At 40.8% G+C, this 19,170-nt stretch overlaps 1 protein-coding gene across 5 annotated transcripts in view; it reads left to right on the plus strand.

Moving 5' to 3' along the window:
* The window catches only part of UTRN (utrophin), a 341,969-nt gene that overhangs the window by 19,645 nt on the left and 303,154 nt on the right, over positions 1-19,170 (plus strand). For 4 of the 5 annotated variants that reach the window (XM_041423522.1, XM_041423525.1, XM_041423526.1 and 1 more), the window contains exon 1: positions 13,947-14,052. The exons of the other annotated variant lie outside the window; for it this stretch is intronic. In XM_041423522.1, coding sequence (XP_041279456.1) covers positions 13,959-14,052 — 94 coding nt within the window. In that variant the 5' untranslated portion in view covers positions 13,947-13,958. Of the gene's footprint in view, positions 1-13,946; positions 14,053-19,170 lie in introns of those variants that run through there. 5 annotated transcript variants of the gene reach the window in all.

Consider the following 19,170-nt stretch of genomic DNA (forward strand, 5'->3'; position numbering starts at 1 on the left):
AAGATTTCTCCTGAGTGGCAGTAATGGCTCAAATAAAATACTGAATACTAAATACGTCATCTGGGGATTAGCAAGGTGATTAGATGTACCCACTGAAGTTATTGAAAGGGTTAGGGAATGGAAGTGTTAGAGTGGGTTTTTTCCCCTTGGAACTCTTTCTCGAAAAAGGCATGTTTCATGTGTTTCAGCCCTCAGGGAAGGACATATTTTCAACTGCTTCTGTTCCTACCCCTCCCCCTCATAAACTGAATGGTAAAGTAAATAGAAATGTAATTATGCGCTTTCTGGCTTGGCTGCTTCTTCCTGATATACAAAAGCACAGCCACAAGGTAAGGCAGTGGTTTTTAAGTGATGGAAGATGAGATGGGGATGGGTTTTTGTCATCTTTGTTGTGTATACTCAAAGATAAGAGAGAAGGAGGACTATGTGGCTGTATATGCCTGTGCACACATATGTATGCATAGACCTCTTGTCTACTTTTCCCTTCTAGGACTTGCGTTTAGAGATCACGATATTCCTGGGAAATTATGCAGCCCTTTCAAGTTGAGAATAATTATAGAGCAATGCATAATCCCAGATTTGATCCAAGATTGTTAAAAGCCTGTCTTTAATGAGGTGTTTCCAGTTAGTTGCCTGGGAGTATGGTAAATCCTCAGTTCATACTAAAGCATCTATCTGTACTTCTTCCATCATGCTGCAGTGGGAATTCGTGCAACTCATGCTGAATACCCCTGAGTTGTCCCCAGCCAACAAGGGTGGCTTGGAAGCAGCTAGCAACAAGTGTGTGTGCACATTTAGGAGTGCATCACTGATGTGACTGGGCCACTCTTAAGGGATGGGTTTATTTCCTTGTCACATCCAGACTGTGTGGGGAGCTCCTGGGCATTGGGGATATAGAAGATAACTCTTGAAAACTTTGACTGATAACAATTACTAGAAACATGGCAATTGGTAATTTTTTAAAAACTAGCTGAATTCGGTATAAGAATTGATGTATATTGTCGTAAAATCTTTGGTTTTTTTTGAATGGTAGTTTTCTAGGTTGTGACTGGAATAATTTTCTCCAGGATGAGCGAATGCCATGTGGACAATATGTATTCTTGCATATTCAATTTTTTTTTAAAATGCCATAACTGAACTAACAATAAATCTTCTGACTCAACCAGTAAAAGGTGAAGGGGCTGAAACATTCAGAACAGAAATGGCAGACTGAGGGACATGCTCCTTCATGAGATCCAAGACTTCATGTAGTAGATACAGAAAAAGTGCAACTCAGGCAAACTGAGGGAATTCAGCCTATGTGTGATAAAATTTATTGCTACTTCTTTTTAGTTTCCCTTCCATCCCCAGCCCACCCCCTTTCCTGGTTGGCTCTGATGTCTCAAATGAGAAGCAATCTCAAACACTTCTTATGATTATTTATGAATGTTGAGCTCAGCTACTCTGTATATTTGATAAAGTTGACTCCCAAGGTTTCTCATACATGTCTTCATTTTCTGCCATCCATCAGTTTCTCCTATATGTGCAGTGTCTGAACATTGGCGTTTGGACTCTAAAAGTGCAGGTAGATTCACTGCTTCCTTACAACTCTGCTGGAGAAAAGTTAGTTGTTTTTTTTTTCCACTTGGTCTAAGATATGCTAAGGCTCTCCTGCTGGTCAGTGCCTGAATTTTGAAGCTTGTAGCTATATTTTCCTGTCTTTCTGTATGCTTGGCTCCTTCCCTGTCTGTGTACTTACTTGTGTATGCGACTGTGAAAGTTGTGGTTTAATAGCTCCACTGAATGAAGAAGGATAGTGGTGGTTTTGTGAACTTGCTGGAAAATTTTAGTTTTACTCTCAGCAAGAGGTCCCCACCCAGCTGGGGAGGCTTCTGCGGTTCTGTGCTGGTGGCTGCACTGGGCTTCTTCCTCTGACCTTGGCTTTGTGGTAGTAAAAACTTCACTCAGCCTTTAAGTGTCACATATATAGTTTCCTTGTGGTTTTATACTGTGTTGGGATTTCACCACCATGTGCACAGCTTTTTAAACTTTTTAGCTTTTTAGAGATATATATTTTTTTTTTTTTTGTTCCATTTCCTGCATGAATTGTTCATAAATCACAGTCAAAGGTCTGGCAATAACTTGTTAATGCAAACATGAGGTACATGGTTCTACTCTGCCTAGCTTCCACTTTCATATTGAATTTTGTATCTAGACACAAGGGGCATATATCATATGGTGTGATTCTTAGAGTGTGCTGGGCAGGGCCAGGAGTTAGACTCAGTGATCCTGATGCGTCCCTTCCAACTTAGCAGAGTCTATATGTGTGGTGATCTGTCCTTGCCACACTAGGTGTCATTTACTACTTTTTGCACTGTTACAGTGCCAGAAAAGGAGGAGGCTGTTTACAGAGGGCTAAACTCTCTGCAGTGCTTAACTAGAAGGCACCTGGGGGCTACAGTGGTGCATCTAAAAGATTATTTGAGTAAGTGTATCTTGGCAATGCCTATTTTTGAACCTGAGTTATGTTAAAGAGTATTTGGCAACTTACGTTCAGGTTGACAGTGCTGAAACACTTCTGCTGCACTTCTGGGAAATTCTGGTAGATGAGAGTGCTGTTTTGTACTTGCAATGTTTACCAAGCCTTTCTAACATTATCCTGATTTGTGGTGACTTTTTTCCTCTTTTTCTATGCTGATACAGCACTCTTTAGAGTGGAATGTAATATATGTTAAATTTTTTCACAGATAATGAAGGAAATTTGCATTTCATAGTGGTATTAGTCATGAAAGTTCATTATAAAATTTGACCATTTTATCTTCAGAGAAAAGCTAGGTTGAAGCTGGGAAATTTCTGATATCTTCAAGAGCCCTGTATAATTTCTGTAACCAGTGGGCTGGGTTGGAATTGCTCACCTTCTCTACTTCCCAAGCTCTGCACTGTTTTGGGATTGCTGCTGCTGTTTGAACCTTCTTGCTCCCCAGCAGCTGCAGAACCTGAACATGCCTTGTAGGCTTCCAAATCATAACAAGTCTCATGGCTCTTCTGTTTTGTTATAGGAGATGGAGTTTAGGCGAGGGGAAAACCTACCAAAAGAACTCTTCAATTTGCTCACTGTAATCCAGTCCTGGGTTTTGAGAGACAGGTGGGCTGTAGAATTGGTTTTGGCCTGATGCCAAGGCTAAGAAATGAAGCATGAGGAATTCACTCCTGTCATCACTGCTGCCCTGGCATGGCTTCCCAGCAGACTTCCTGTTTTTAGTTGGGAAATAGGTTGTTGGTGAGACTGATTTTTGGAAGCAGTGAAATAAATGGCAAACAAGCCAAGTCATAGAAGTCTTCTTGGTGTTTTCGGCTAGGACAGGCTGTACGGTGTGGGGGGAGCTGAATGAATGGTTGTGATAAGAACTGAGAGGCGCTCCAGCTGTTCCCATTGTAGTCACAAAGTTCTTGCTGTCTGCTGTTGGATGTGTGTGCTTGTACTGTCCTACTTCTTTACCAATTACTGAAATACAGAGGTTGAAATGTGTTGGAGCAATTCCTCCTAGTTCCTGGACAAGGCTGGGGCAGGCCCTGGGAGCTTCTCCAGTCATTTTTGTCTGATGGAGGTAGCAAAGCTCCCTGGCTGAGCTGGGCCTAGTCAGAAGCCTGGTACTGGGGATCTGTGAGTCATGATCCAGCTGGTAGCTAAAATACCATCATAGGGACATCTGATGCAAGTTAGACTTCTTGTGAAAATATTTCTCCCCTCTACCCCCATGTCTACTTATTCCTGCTTTTGTGTGCTGCTGTGAGAATTTCAGTGGTCGCATCTGATCCTGACCAGGAACATGTCCCGTTCTCTGCTGCTTCTTCATCCCAGCTGCCTGATCTTGGATGCCAGAGACAAAACAGGAGACGTGCATGTTTTCTATGCAGTATTGGTAGGGATTTATACTGACTTCACTGGAATTGTACTGGATGAAATGCTATGAACTGGCCTGCCTCATCGATTTTGACCCTCCTGACAAAGGGAAATGAGACTTATGAACAGCTGTGTAGATCAGGGGTAGAACAAGGAAGATCAAGTTGTTGTGGTGGAATGGTAGGTACAAAATTGTTAGTGTGACAGCACCTGGTGGTCATGTGGGAGTGAGAAGACTGAATGAACTGTCCTGTGATTTGTTTTGAGAGCTGATCATCTTTCTTTTGTAACAGTAGTGGTGTTTTGATCATTTACAGGAAGAATGAGTATTTGGAGGCAAGTAAGGAGAAAGGTGGTGGAAAACTGCAGGGCTGGGGAGGTTATTTGAGTGTAAAGGTAAATGTCTGAAAACCCCTGGGTAATGCAACTTCTTGACTCTTTTTGGTCATATAGCTGCATGTACGCTAGAGTTACTTTTCAGTGACCCAGAGCCTCACATGCACTTAGTAACACAAGTTCCCAGAAAGGTAGGTTGTGCCAGGTTGTTTCTAATTGTCTTCGTAAACATTTTAATTGCACTTGTATGAAATTCTGTTTCTGAACCTTGCCACCCATATCCTAAACTGCCTTGCTTATCTCACAGTGTAAGCTGTAAAGATCTTTATTTGGTGAATCCTCTCTTTCAAATGGTATTTATGAAGATATGTAACGGGGATTTATCTTCTTTTCTGTGGCTGACCTGAAATACTTCTGGCAAACTTTGTTGTAGGAAGGAGAATGTGTCAGAATCTGTGATTTAAAATTAAACAAACAGTCACCTACAAGGAAACAAACGGTATCAATGCTGTGGTTATGCTACAAAGTAAAACCAAAAACCAACCAAGCAGCAGTGAAGTTTTATAATGCTTTGTTCGTGCAACTGTCTTAAACCAGTCCAGTCAAAGCGAGGGAACTGCACAAAAATAGAAAAGTTTGTGACAGTGTTAACTGTAAGAATACTACAGTTAGATATTCAATGATTGGTAGTGAAGGCATTATTATGTTTGGTTAAACATAGAGAAGTGCTCAAATCTAGGGCAAGTTGAAGGCAGAGTAACAGACACTTGCATGCTCATGTCTGAGTGAACTAAACTTGTTTGTGTTTTGTTGTCCATCTCCTTTGTTTGAATTGGAGTTTTACCAACCTATAATGAATTTCTTTTTTAAGGAGACACGTGAACAAGTTTGATGCAAGTTGCTTCAGTGTTAACTTTGTGAAATTGAAGTGGTTTTTGCCTGGATGCATTTGCCGGCCTGCAGAGAGAAACAAGGCTTGCTTTTTAGTAGCAACTTGTTGCTGCTTATGCAGAAGTCAAACTAGTAAGAAAATAACCCTATGATAAAACCTGTTCTGTTCTTGGTAGCAGCAACAAAAGCAAGTAGGGTAGTGGGAAAAAGACAACATAAGGAACAAACTGGTAAATGTGTGGCATTTGGAGCACTTGGTTTCCTGTGCTATGGAGACTGGGGGATGGGGGTTATAAAACTCATCTGCTAAATGGAGTGAGGGTCTTGAACATGCAGGATAGTGCATGGTGTCTCAGAATCTCAATCTGTCCACTTTGGTGTAAAAAGTTCTCTTCAAAGGTGCTTATATTACATACTCACATTCTCATTGTAAGTATAGGCATGGTATACATATTTTTGAAATACATGAGAATAGCGATTGTTTATTTAAACACTTAAATTCAAAGGGAAATAAAGGTAAACATTAAAGGCTTCAGCCTTAAAATGTTTTGCTGAAGTAATGTGAAATTTTATTGAGCTGGTTGTTGCTGGCAATGTCAGATGGCTTCATAACCAGTAGTACAAAATAAGGGTGTGAAATGAATAGCTGAAAAGCGGCTCTTCAGACCATGGATGAGATTATGCCTGATCACACATCAAGTTCAAGGTGTGATATGTCAGTAAGGTGACCAATAATGTTATTACTATAGTATGTGCATCTGGTTTAAACCCTTTTAAAATTTGAAATTGTTTCAAAATCAGCTAATGAACACATTGTTGACATTAAATATTTATGTGGGAATGCTGTGCTGAATCTGTTGCATCACAGTAATTGTGAAGGAGCAGTTGTGTTTTGGGGCTTCATTTGTCTGGCTTAGGAATGGGTATGATTTGCTAATCAATCTTGCACAAAAAGACTTTTTAGAATATACTGTACGTGTGGTCTCTATCTCAACCTTCACGTGATTTAGGCTTTAAATGCAGCTAACACTTGGTTATGGTGATGCCAATATGATGGCAGTGGCACAGATGGAGTTTTTAAGATGGGTACCATGTGATTGCAGGCTAACTTCTGCACAGTGTTTGGATTTGCTTACAAGGTTTCTGAGAGTTTTATTATCATATCTTAGTGGGTGGTGGCATTTGAAGAATAAAAGAATGCAATCCTTCTGTCCAGTGGAGCTTTGGTAATTACTCCTCCGCACACTTGAGCTTAAATAACTGAGCTCAGTGTTTTCCATTTGACCTGGCAGAAGCCTGCAAAGTATACACACAGAAAGCTTGCTGAAAGTTTCTTGAAAACAAGCAAGGGTGTAAACATGCAATCTTTTGCTGGCTTGCAAAACTGAATCAGTTGCTACCCCTCAGCTGCTTACCACTCCTAGTCCTCTTTTCACCACATCTCTGCTGATTGTGGCTTGTGTGAGCTTTCCTTAGCTAGTTTGGAGCTGAGTTATTAACCTGGCTATTGCTTAGCCTTTTCAGAGTGGGCTGTTTCCCAGTCTCTGCTTGGGAACCTGGGCAGGTGGCTTGAGATAGATGGGTGCACATTCTGTCTCAAATAAAATGCACTATAATTTTTACTGCTGTTGGATCTCTGTTTAGGAGTGTGTGTGTAGCATTACTGTCAGAGAGACTTGAGGCTTTTTGGTGTTTAGTTGTGTGGGCCTGTTACTTCTTTAGGTTCAGTTCAGTTGTGCCATGTGCTTTGTCTCTTTTCCATACTCCTTCCCGAGTCCCCTGATACACTGAAGTGCTGTGCTAAACTGAAGAGCACTCCCTCTGAGAGCTTTAATTTTCACTACTGTGGCCCTAAGAAAGCAGGCTGATGCTCTTTGTTGCTTTGCTCTTTGTTCTTGTGTTTCTCTTTACTAGTTGGCAGTGCAGTGTGGTGGTTCTGTGTTGCCATAGCTGCTGTGTGATGGTTCCTCTGTAAACTGACCTCAGCCTCAGAGTAGTTTATTAATCTGCTATTTTGCAGGTTCCAGTAGGTTCAATATTTAACAAAGCACATGGTTTTACCTCATTCTTTTTCTTCTGTGCTAATTGGGGAGGGGGGAGAGAAAGAAGGCCATTAATTATAACAGTAGTTTTAATGATGCACTTCTAGTACCTGACAGTTGATGCAATGATTTTTTTTTTCTTTAATACAGTCTTTGTAGAATGTTATACCTACCAAAATGTCTGAATGTCGGATTATCTGTTGAAATATACCCTCTTTGTTGAAGTCTTGATAACCTCAATCACACAATGATTTGCAATTTGTAGCTGTTAAAAGGAGATCAGTGGCAAAAGGTTGTGAATGCTGTGTAAGCTTTTAGCAGTAAATTTAACTATTGGGACAAATTAACAAGAGATATATTAAGTCTATATTAAGTTAACTGAAGAGTTTAAAGAGGATTGAACAGGAGTATGTTTTGTGTGGGCTTTTCCCCTCCTTTTGGTAAAGGAGGTTTTCATGAAAATAAAGGCTTATACAGTGGCAGCAGTAGGTAATTCTAAGATGGTATTCTGCAGTTTAGAGAATTTTACATTGTCACTCTGGCATCATGCAGAAGGAATGGTGTGATGTCTGCCCTCATCCTAGCTGCTCTAGGACTGGGCTGGGTGCTGTGTCACTGTGCTGTTCTGAACAGCCAGTGCAGCCTTTCTGCACTGAGCTGAGTAGGTGTGTTTTGGGTTGATTTTTTTTTCCTTTTTTTTTTTTTAACAGCAATGTTATTTCAGAAAGAAGGATGTTTGCCTTCTGTCCTTGGCAGGAGACAGGTTTGTCCTCTAAGGAGCAGGGAGTTTAACTGGAGATGTGTTTATATTGGACCTGACCAAGGTCCATTGGGAACAGACTTAGTTTTGGCATGACTCTAATAGTTTCTTACTGATTTTTAGCTCTCTGAACTAGGAAAAGACAGCCTGTTTAACTTAGGGAGCACTCTTCAGTATTCTTGTTCCAGAAAGGAATAGGGAACCTTGGAGCTCCTAATGCAGACTATCTGCAGATCCCTCTTTTCCAGGTGAGCAAAACTTTCCATCCCCAGCATGGTGACTGGGAAGTCCAAAGAATTTTGTTAATAGTTCCTGCAGAAAGCAGGGCGGCTCTGCACAATGCTGTCCCTCTTTGTCCTCTCTGTTTTTTTGCTGTGGGAAAGCATGAATAGAATACGTTGTTGCAAGCAGGAAGGGAAGTAGACTGTCTGGGTTGAAGAAATTGATTGCTAATTTTAAGAAGACTGGTTATGTGTATGCTTGTGACAGTGTCAGTTTGGAAATAAGTAGCGTGTTATAAATGGTACAGCTGAAGAGTTAATGTCTTAGAGGGTGCTGTCTGATCACCTATGCATTGTTACAGGGAATTGAAAAAAGGAAAAACAAACTTTCAGATCTTTGGAGTTGCAGTGCTGGTTCAACCCTGCTGACCACGAATGTGGTCATTGGCTGGAGTGCGCCACTCTTGAAATGTGCCTGTGATTATATTTAACTGTGATTATGTCCCCTCCTTCTCCCCACCATGGTAGGAGATAAGAGTTTTAGCTTTTAGGATGAAGATTGTGATAGCTGGTAGAGTGAAGGCCTGAAGACTTGGGCAAGTGGAGAGATGTGCTTGCCCCACAGCTTCCCCTCTGCCCAGCTTGAGGCAGACATCAATGCACAGCCCTGTGGAGTCTGGATGGGGAAAGCTGGAAGAGTTTGAAAAGAATCTGTCAGAAGATACTTTGAGGAAAAAACCCTGTGGGATTTACAAGGAAGCTTTGAGATGTTTATTTTCTGGGAGGTCCAAACAGACATTTACAAAATGAGTGACAGGAAAGTTTACAAGTAAATTATTTGTATGCTTGCTTAAACCATTCCTTCCAAGGCTTTGGGTTGTGTTCTGGCATATGAAGGACAGAAGAATGAGATGTTTTTTGGAAGCCATGCCTTTTTCTGCAGCAGTCCCTGGTGCTGTGGGGTGTGCTGAGGGTGTTTGCCTGTCCTGTGTAGAGCTGGTTACCAGCAGCTCTTACAGCTGCTTGGCTGCTGGCTTGAACCCAGTCTGTCCCACTGCAACAGGGCAAGTGGTTTTGAAAACTGTGAACCACCAAGATTGCTTGTTGGAGGAGCTGGGGCAGATCAAGTGGTGTCCCCTCTCCTGTGCTTGGGCTTGCATGCTGTCATTCAGGGCTCAGTGCCTGGGCTTCTTCTGAAATGCATGTTGCACCCCAGCATATGAGCACACAAGTGTCAAGCAGGGCATCTGTCATGGTTTCATTGGGATTTCTTTTATAAAAATGCATGTGAATGGTCTGGAGCCTTGTTTTGGAATGTATGTATTTTTAATGAGAAGCAAAATGCAGAAGGCTTCTGCTTTTCCTGGGGACCTCCTGTCACTCCTGTGAGTTGCTGCAAACAGGTGGCCCAGGATGTTTTGTGAAAAGCAGGTACTGTTTGGATGTGGCTGGGTTTTACAGGTGTGATCATAATGTAAACAACACTTTCAGAAGATGAATGTGCTCCACAAATTTCCTCAGTATTTGCATTCAAAATATTCCCTTTTACAAAAGGAAAAGGGAAGCTGTAAGAGGAACGTCAAAAAAGGGTAAAATTATGGTGATTCTTGAAAAGCATTGCAATTTATGTACAGTTGCTACTATTATTTCTTTTGCAGGATGAGTCAGTTGTTTGTGGCAGCCACAGACATGCAGTTTTACAAGACCCATGTGTCAAGTGCCTGAAGCACTGTGTGCTGGAGAGGTTTGTGTTGGAGCCGTCTGTGAGAGCACGGAGAGAATAATCTGTGTGTTATCTGTACTGCAGTGTTCCACTAGCTGCCACACACTCTGTTCCTCTTTCACAGTAGTGAGGGCATTTACTGGATTGGTAATGTTCTTTTCATTAGAAAGGTTTATGCTGACATGAACCTGTTTGTGTGAAATAAGGTTTTAACAGAAATGCTAAAAACTCAGTTTTCTCCATGTGAATTTGCTGGTGTTGTGGGTTTCCTTGAAGTAGGGGTTAAACTAATAACTAGTTTCCATCAAAATGTGAGGCATTTGGAGCATTACTTTCTGTTCAAGTTCCTGTTGCCCCTCCACCATCCTTCTTAGTATCTCCTTAGATGCTCTTTTTTGCTTGTTGGAACAAGTATTTTGTGGCCTGCTAATTCAGATCATGTGTGGCAGGCCAGCAAAAAAAGTTGTCAGGTTGTTGTGGTGAATAAAACATCCTGAACAAAATTATGGGATGTTAATCCCACAGCATAAGAAGCTCTTAACTAAATGCTTATTATAGCAGTATTGTAAAGGGTAGGACTAGACAGGTAACACAGGAACCTTGAGAGAGGCTGAGCTTCCCCTCTAGGAAAACTCTTGGCTTACTTGGCTCTCACCTTGGAGAAAAAGTGAAGGAGAAACTTTGTACCTCCTTGTTCTGCTCCCATAAGAAGTCCCTTAGATTTGTTTTTTTCTTCTGTCCTGAACCCAAGCCTTTCTCTGTGGATTTGTATGGAAGAGTGGAAGTTCAGAGCAGGGCTACCCAAGGCCTACTTGGAACACAGCTGGAAGGAGGCAGATTGTGAAAAAGAAGCCAGTTTCCTCTTCTCAGAGTCAAGGCATTCAAGGCTCTTGGAAGACTCCCAGAAGGCAAAGAAGAAATGGAAACCAGTCTCATTACAGATTGACTTGCATACAGGGGAGTTTGATAATTAAAGGATGTTGCCCTCTGCTCCCATTGTTGTTTGCCTCTGAGAACTTTAATTTTACACTGAACCCTGTGCTGATGGTGTATATGCTGAGGGAGTGATAGAAAAGTGATCTTAAGTATTTATGAGCTCACCTTCAAATGAATGGGTACAGTTATCTGAATTTTTTTCCCCCCTCTTTTTTTTCCTTTTCCTCTAGGTGGTTTTTTGCTTTCCCATACAGTGGACTAAGCTATAGATGAGTAATGTTTCACAGATAAAGTGTGGAATTCAGACCTACTCTTCAACAAGGGCTGAATTGTCATCCAAGCTCCAGTCCTTTGGAAAACTGTTAAAGCAAGCTTGTCATGTGTGGAGTGTTGCCTTGTTCTTCATGCTTTGTAATACATGGGCAAGCATAAAGAGACATGATTTCTACTTACTAGGCTTCTAGTTAGGCTTCCCTCTACTTCTGTCTTCCCACAGTAGTTTCTGCTGGTCTGTTTGGCTGGTCTTTTTTATCATACATGATAAGAAGCCTAGGCAGCCAGCCAGCTGCTGTGGAACTATAATAGGGCCAGTGGCATGTACAAAATTTGATTACTGCTGTCAACAACAGAGAGAATAGAAGAGAGCACGTACTCCAGTCAGAGAGCTACTAAATAAATGGCCTGTTGAATTCAGTAGTAGTAGAAATAAGACCATCTTCCTCCTAATGAATGAAGTGGTTTATGGGTAGAGAATATACTAGTACATTGAGCTCTGGAGGTAGGTTAAAAACTTTTTTAAAAGTCTTCCTTTGCCACCTTCAAAGATTACTTTGACCAGAAATTTCCATTTATCTTCTGTTTATCTGCTCTTGCAGTTAATGTATGGATTTCACACCCAACACTTCAGATATTCACAGAGGCCATGGTTTCACTTTTAAAATATAGCTTAAAAATATTCCTGCTATCCTAAAGCTAACTTCTTTGCAGATGGATTCAGATATGAAACTATTTCATGCTAGTAATTCTATTTCCATTTAGATAAGAGATTTTTGTTTTTTAAATTTAAACATAGTGCAACAACCTCCCACCTCCCTGCCTCCCCTGAAGTTAATACATATTCTCAGTGTACATTCTTGTTGAAATGTTGGATTTTTGAGGCAAAACCTGCTGTTAGATAAAAGTGGTTTCTCTGATGTTCATGGGGCAGCTGCAGATGTCAGGCAGAGCTTGGAGGCTGAGCTTCTCTGGAAGCTCTGGTGCGTGAATGATTTACTCAGCTTCACTAATACCTTCACACTGAATGAAGTTCAAGGGGCTGATGGAGTCAGAGTGGTGTTTCTATAACTGCTCTCACTGACTGCAATAACTTCCTCATTTGAGAAGTGGTAAACCCAGAATTGTTGTCACAAACTAGCTGACCCGTGAAACTTGTGCTGCTTCTTCAGTCTTGCCAAGTGTGGGTGAGCCTTGGAGCAGCAGGGACTAAGGTGAGGTATTGGATACCCAGGAGAGCATTCTTAGGGAATTCAGACCAGTCTCATCAAAACTTGAAAAAAGGAACATGTGGTGCTGTTGGTAAGACTTTCTATATATGTGCAGGTCTGTCTGCTAATTCTCATCATTTGCTTGGTGGAGTTGGCAATGTCTTTTTGTTTTGTGCTTGGGAAGTGCTTGGCACAGTAAGGTTTGTATTTATATTTACAAAATACACCCTTGTTTATTTCTAAAATAGAAATCCTAGCTTTAAAACTTTTATTACCTTTCCACTTTGGTCTTGTTTGCATGGTTCACAGAAATGTTTGGATACAAATGTCTGATTTAGCCCCCTGAATGTATGGTTGTCTTTATTAATGGAAACAAAACTCCTTTTGTGTGAAGCCTTTCAGCCTTCAACTTTGAGGAATTCTTGAATTTGGGAAAAAAACATCCAACCCACAAATTACAGTAAGACCAACTTCTGGCCCACAAAAATTTAAAGAAAAATCTGATCTTGATTTCTCCCTCCTTCCCTTCTCTGAATAGTGTCCAAGGTGTGATACGGGAAACTGTCCTGACTATATTTTAATGAAGAGAGGAGAGCTGTATCTAGAACATTTGTCTTATAGCATGATACAATGAGACAGGCAGAACAAATCAAACAGCCTTGTCTTTCTGCTTTTGAAACCAATTATGTGGTTTAGAACACTCCTCTCTGGTCAAAGTGCCTGTACTTGCGTGTTCTAGTTAATCTCTTCTTGCCTTACTTTGTTGTGACTATTGGAATTCTGTCCAGTTCAGTATCCGAAAGTGTGGGATATGGAGTGTCTTTCATAACTACAGTATTTGAAATCCTCTTAATTTGGTTATAAATTTGGCAACAGGCTTTTGAAGACAGAGGGATTCACTTTGCTTTTTGTACTGGTGGTAAGCACAGTTGAAAGGCCCACTTGAAAATAGCTCTCATTTTATCATAGCCCTGAATTACCAATTTTCTGCTTTACTGTTCCTTGCTGTGTCTTGTTTGGAATTACTGCACAGTGGAGAGGGCATGTCTAATCAGAGTTTATAATTTTTGACTTGGAGGTTTATTTGTACAACTTCCTTTATGTGCTATAATCTTATGTTTAAAATTTATTGTGTTTTTTGAAAGGCCATTAAAAGATGTGATTGCTTAATTTGAAGAGTTGTTCTGGTTGTATGTTCTGTTGAATGTGTGAAAAAAGTGTCATAATGATACTGCAAACTTTTTTACAGAATGAATACTAAAAATATTTAGGATTTTTAAAATGAGTATGGTGTTTGACCAGATATTTTGATTTGAGCAGAAAAGGAAAATTACCATCAGCTTTCCTATTTTCAGTTTATAGAATTTAACTCACCAGTTCTCTGAAAGCTGGAGTGTCCTCCTGTTTTCATAAAGAGTATCAAAACAGCCTATTTATCTGATTTTAAAGAGAAAAGAAATCTCAATTAGCTTGAAGTCTGTTATTTGCTAACGTGCAGCTTTTTTAAAGGTTTGTTTCCTGACTGGTTTTGTTAGTCACTGTGTGGCTGAATGTGTCAAACCGTCAGAGGAAAACCAGCGCTTCCCTCCCCCTTGAATCCCAGCATGCAGTTCTTGCGTGGGTACTAGCGTGTACTTCCTCTCCATCTTCACTTTCCTGTTATTCAAAATCTGAGCTTGATCATGAGTGTTCAAACAGCCCAGAAAGCCGTGTGGAAAAAGTACAAGGTTGCTGCGCCTCGGCATACTGACCGGCAGACCTGTTACGCTCCGCTGGGTGAGTGCTTCCCTATCTTCTGAAGGCTGTAGTAGATGAAAGGATCCAGGCATGTGGGTCTGGTTTTATCTTCTACACCTGATGAGAGCTGCTTTTCTTAACTTTGCAAAAGTTTATTTACACTAACAGAGCAGGTCGTGGAAGGCATGGCAGGAAACAGAGCAGGGAAAGGCTGTCTTCTGTGGTGCTGCTCTGTTGCAAGGGTTGTGTGAGCTCTGGCTGTGTCACACCTGCTGACATAAGATCCTCATGGTAATGCTTGTGTTGTGGGCTTCCCTTTCACCTAGAACAGTAACTTGTTAATGGCAGAAATTTTAGCATTGTTCTGTCTGATTGCAAGTCTTCATGTATCTAATTTTCTTAAACTATACATTAAATTTTGGTGATTTCAGCATTTACTTGTTTTGATTCTTTACAGTTCTGTCTAGTGTGCTTTTTGGTACTTTTGAATGTATGAACTTACAGCAGCTCCTTGACACCCCACAAGTTTTTCTCCTCATTTTGGTGGTATCTCAAGAGAGCCGTATTTCCTGTAATTTGGAAAGAATGTTTTGTGCAGGGATGCTTTGGAAAAGAAGAAATTGGGGGTATTATTCTTTCCTCTTCTTTTTGCCAGCTTTCATACTTATTCTGATTGAAATTTCATGGGTTGTCTCATCTGTTTTTTGGCTGGGGCCAAATAACACAGATTGGCAAGGAAAAGACAATTTTATTATTCCTGGTACCTGTGAATATGCTATGTAGATACAGTAATTGACAGATGGAAACTGCTTATTTTGTAAATTGGTGTCAGAACTTTGAGAAAGCAGAATGTGTTGATCAATGAAGAATTTGGTCCACTTGACTTTTGATGTGGGTTTTTTGTTACAAAGCTGGAGTCTGAAGATGGGTTTTTAGAAAGAGAAACTAAAATCCTCTGAAGATGTATCAATGTAATGGCTAAATTTAGAATAAAATGATGGGCTGGGATTCTGATTTCATGTATGTTTGCTTCTAGAACAATGAGGTGGATTTGGATATATGCCAGTTTAGCTGAGAGCAGAAACTTTTCCTTTGTAGCTCAGCCCAAACTTCCTTAAGAAACTGACAGAAATGTTAAGAAACTCAGTAATGTGAGTAGAGTTGCTTTTGACTGACTCTGGAGAGCTCAGTAAATTATAGGTTGGAGAGATATAGTGTTCTTCAAAATCTGCACATATTCAACCCTCAAATGTGAGACATCTGCCGTTGATCCTTCTTGGAAGGATAGCAGTAGGAGAAAATCAATTTGCTTGGTTTTAACCTCGGTTGCTGTTCGTGGAAGTTGTTTGTTCTGGCTCTGCATGTATTGGTGTAGGTTTTTTGGACTATTTCTTGGGGTTTTTTCCTTTCTTCTTTTTTTTGCCATATTTTTAGAAGAGCATAAACTTAGGACAGGAGTTATAACCAGCCATGTAGTTAACTGACGAACACTTCAGTTGTGAAACCTCTGAACGTTTGTCTGTGGGATAATAGGAGGGTCAGTCTCTCTGAGGTTTTATATCTCAATCCTTCAGGTCTTTTTAACGTGTAAGTGCACACATTTAATATTTGATTATGTTTGTGTGTCTATGGATGATTTTTCTGATGCTTGCTCTAGGTGGCTAGGCTAAGGTGTAAACCTCCTGGGTGAGTAGCAGCTACCTGCTGCTCAGGTGCTTCATATGATTGAGCACAGTGTTTACGGATTGTTTCTTAAAACCTGCTTAAATCTGAGTTGAACTCTCAGTTTTTAAAAGAACATAGATCATGGCTGATAAATTGCAGTTATGATTTTTCTTAATCAAGCAGCAGGATTTTTAAAAGAAATTTGTTTAATTATAATCTTCATAACTGTTCATAAAGTGCAGCCTTGTGCACTTGCTTTTCAAGAGAGTCATAGTCTCACATTCATTGTCATCCTCTCACTTTTTTTAAAACTGTATTTGGAGACTGAGAGAAAATTGTGGCTTTGAACACTTCTTAGTGTGTTGGAAATGCACATAGGAGGGAAAAAAATCTGAAAAAAGCTAGAAGGTAAGAGGCATGGAAAGGAAAATGTTGAAAAAACCTCAAGGTGAAATAAATTGCGTGTGTGTGCTGTGGTGGAGAGGCCATTCTCTGACAGGACAGGATTTTTAATGATGCAGTACTGGAAATACTCAGGGAAAAAATGGGTGGAGAAGTTGGAAGGGGTGTGTATGTAATTGTTTCTTCATGTCCTTTATACAGAAATCTAGAATATAAATAACAGGGACGCTTTTCAGTCAGCAGAGGTGTGGCTTTGGCATTTTTGGTTGTGTGCTTGCTGTGAGAATTGGCAGGGACTGGAGGAAGGGAGGTTGAAGCTCATACCTGATAAAGTATCCAATTGTAAATGAATTAGTTTGGCTGAAACTAAAGTGGTTAAGACTGACTGCTGTTCTCTGAAGCCTAAACAGCACAACTAAGTTTTGTCAGAGATTGATTTATGGTCTTAAACACTCTAAATAATTTAGCTCATCTGGTGGGATGACCTTCTTTATAACAGTCTAATCTCTTGATAGCCTCTTAAACTCTCAAGTTGGTGACAGGCACTGGGAGTGTGGTGGTACTGGTAGGCTAGTGGTGCCTAACTGGAACCAAAGCTTACTCTTTATCTAAGAGGAGAAAAAAGAAGGGATCTTGTACTTTTTTTGCCTGTTCGAACAAAAGAGCTTTCTTCATTGCTGTTCCATGCCATGGGAGATTAATTTGTTCTTCTAGTAAAATTTCTGAAACTGTTCCAGGAAAATGATTGGGCTATTTTGTGTTTACATGTACATACTCTACTGTTGTGGCACTATTTGATGTGATTATTTAATAAAATATTTTTTTCACCTCAATTGCCTCATTACCCAGATGGAAATCACCCTGTTATTGGGAGGGGAGGCTACTTAACCTGTGTTACAGAAGCAGAAAAGGATGCTGGTTCTATTACACTTTCTGAAAGGGGGTGCCTTGTAGAACTTTTTCTGTACAATGTCAACTCCTGAAGCCAGTAAAGCACTCTGCAGTAATTGAATAATCTATGTTAGCACCTTGGCATTATGTGACTAGATATTGTTTTGTCATTATATTCATACAGTTATAAACAGAAGCAAGAGATGAATTTACATTTTGTTGTGTGAATTAATTGTGCAGCCACCATCCCAGTGATTGAAATGAGTATTACTTTTCAATAGCAGTAGAAGGCAATGGCAATGACATGACTGGGGTATTTTGCAAACAGATAGATAGTTTGAGAGCATATCTTCTGAAACTCTGCATTTAGCTTCTGTTACCATTTGTGTCTCTGGAAATCTCAGAAGCACTAGCCTGTAAACAATAAGCTTTCTTTCAGGTAGGAAAGTATTTGTCTGTGCTCCCACAAGATATATGCACTGATAGCAGCTTGAAATGGAGACCACACACAAGCTTTTACTATAGTCAAACTAATATTTATGGTGTTGTTCATATTACTGTAAACTCTGATCTTGTTAGTTGTTTAGTAGAGCTGTGTTGGACCTCAAATCTGTTTGATTTCAAACAGCTCTAGCTTTTAAACACGTGAAATGGTATATTTCCTTTTTGGCAGCAGGTGAAGTATATGCTCTGAAATACAGCATGGTTGTAAATAGAAACAGGCTTACATAGTAATTACATCACGTTGCCTCTTGGGTGTTCAAATGAACTTATTTTCAAGATCTGAAGGACTTTATAAAACTCTCACGTATATTAAACTCTTAAATGCACGTAGGTACTGAAAATGTGGAAAATATTTTCTGTTGTCCTGCAGTGGAGTCGCTTTTTGAAGCTGTATGGGGGGAGTGTTTGGCTGCTGGCCGCAGCCTGTGCTCTGTGGGACAGAGCGGTGCCCGTGACTCAGCTCTGCCGTGCGGGGAAACCGCGTTCCCCGCACCCGTGAATTGTCTGCCGCTGGTTCACTTTAATGTTCTCACTGAAATGTTGCGACCCTTAACTTGAGAGCTCCATCTGCTTCCTGCCCCGATGAATAGGGCAGGAATTGGCAGCAGTGTGGCCAGCTATGTGACCTCATTTGTGTGGCGTCTGGGTGGAGCGCGCCCTGATCTTCGCTGGGCGAGCAGCTGAGAAAGCGAATTGCAGTAATTCCCTGGCTGAGCCTTCCAGCGGGTGAAACCCGGGCTTGCGCTGCAGGGCAAGCAGATGCCTTTACTCTGACACTTGTTACGTGCGGAGATGAATTTCTGTCGAAGCGTTCAGAAAAGCAACAAATGGTTCGAGGGTTCTCTGCAGAAATCGGGCAATGTGCTGTCCGAGTTCCGTGCGGGGCAGGCTGACAGTCAGCAGCTTTGTCCTTGTGTCTGCCCGAATCAAAGCTGTCACACAAGTGTGCACTGGCAGCCCTCGCTAATGATTGACAGTCAACAGAGCATTCCGGATCCCTTGTGCGGGTGGAAGCAGAGTGGTTGTATCTGTCTTGCTGAATTTCACTGCAGTGTGGATTTTGTACTGTAGTTATGACACAGCTCCTCTTTATTGAGATACGATGTTGCTCAGGGTTAACTGTCCTGGGTGTGATTAACTCCAAATTAAGGCCTGTGATATGATATGCCAACTTGGAGTACACAGGTCCTACCCCTGCCCATTCCCTCTTGTGCTGGTGACTGGTTCTAGCCCAGTGCTTTTGTGAGGTTACCTCGAGCTGTCTTCCAACATCATGGCTTCAGGACTGCCTGCCCTGGATTGAAAGCATCCTGCTTGGCTTTATGAGCTGCTGATGTGCAGCCTTTAATACTGTTTCTCTCAGCTGTACTTTCTACCCTGAAAAAATTGCACAGCTCAATCATTTTAAGCTTCAGATTATTTTAAAAGGTTCTTAGCTGGTTTAATACCTTGTAATGCAAAATATTTTTAAAGCAATTCATAAAACATTCTGTGCAGACCGTTGAAATTAACTTCTGCTCCCCTCTCAGCTATAGTAAAATCAATATTTACTTGGCTTGTGTGACCAGAGTTGCCTTATACACAAGGGAAACATTTCCACTGCTGCTTTTAAGGTAGCAAAAAAAGCTGTTACTTTCTGAAAGCAGGATAATAGATCCCCTCTAAAGCTACTTAAAACCCTTCTAAAGTCTTTAT

The sequence above is a fragment of the Onychostruthus taczanowskii genome, unplaced genomic scaffold, assembly GCF_017590055.1.
Source record: "Onychostruthus taczanowskii isolate IOZ18803 unplaced genomic scaffold, ASM1759005v1 scaffold78, whole genome shotgun sequence".
Taxonomy (NCBI): domain Eukaryota; kingdom Metazoa; phylum Chordata; class Aves; order Passeriformes; family Passeridae; genus Onychostruthus; species Onychostruthus taczanowskii.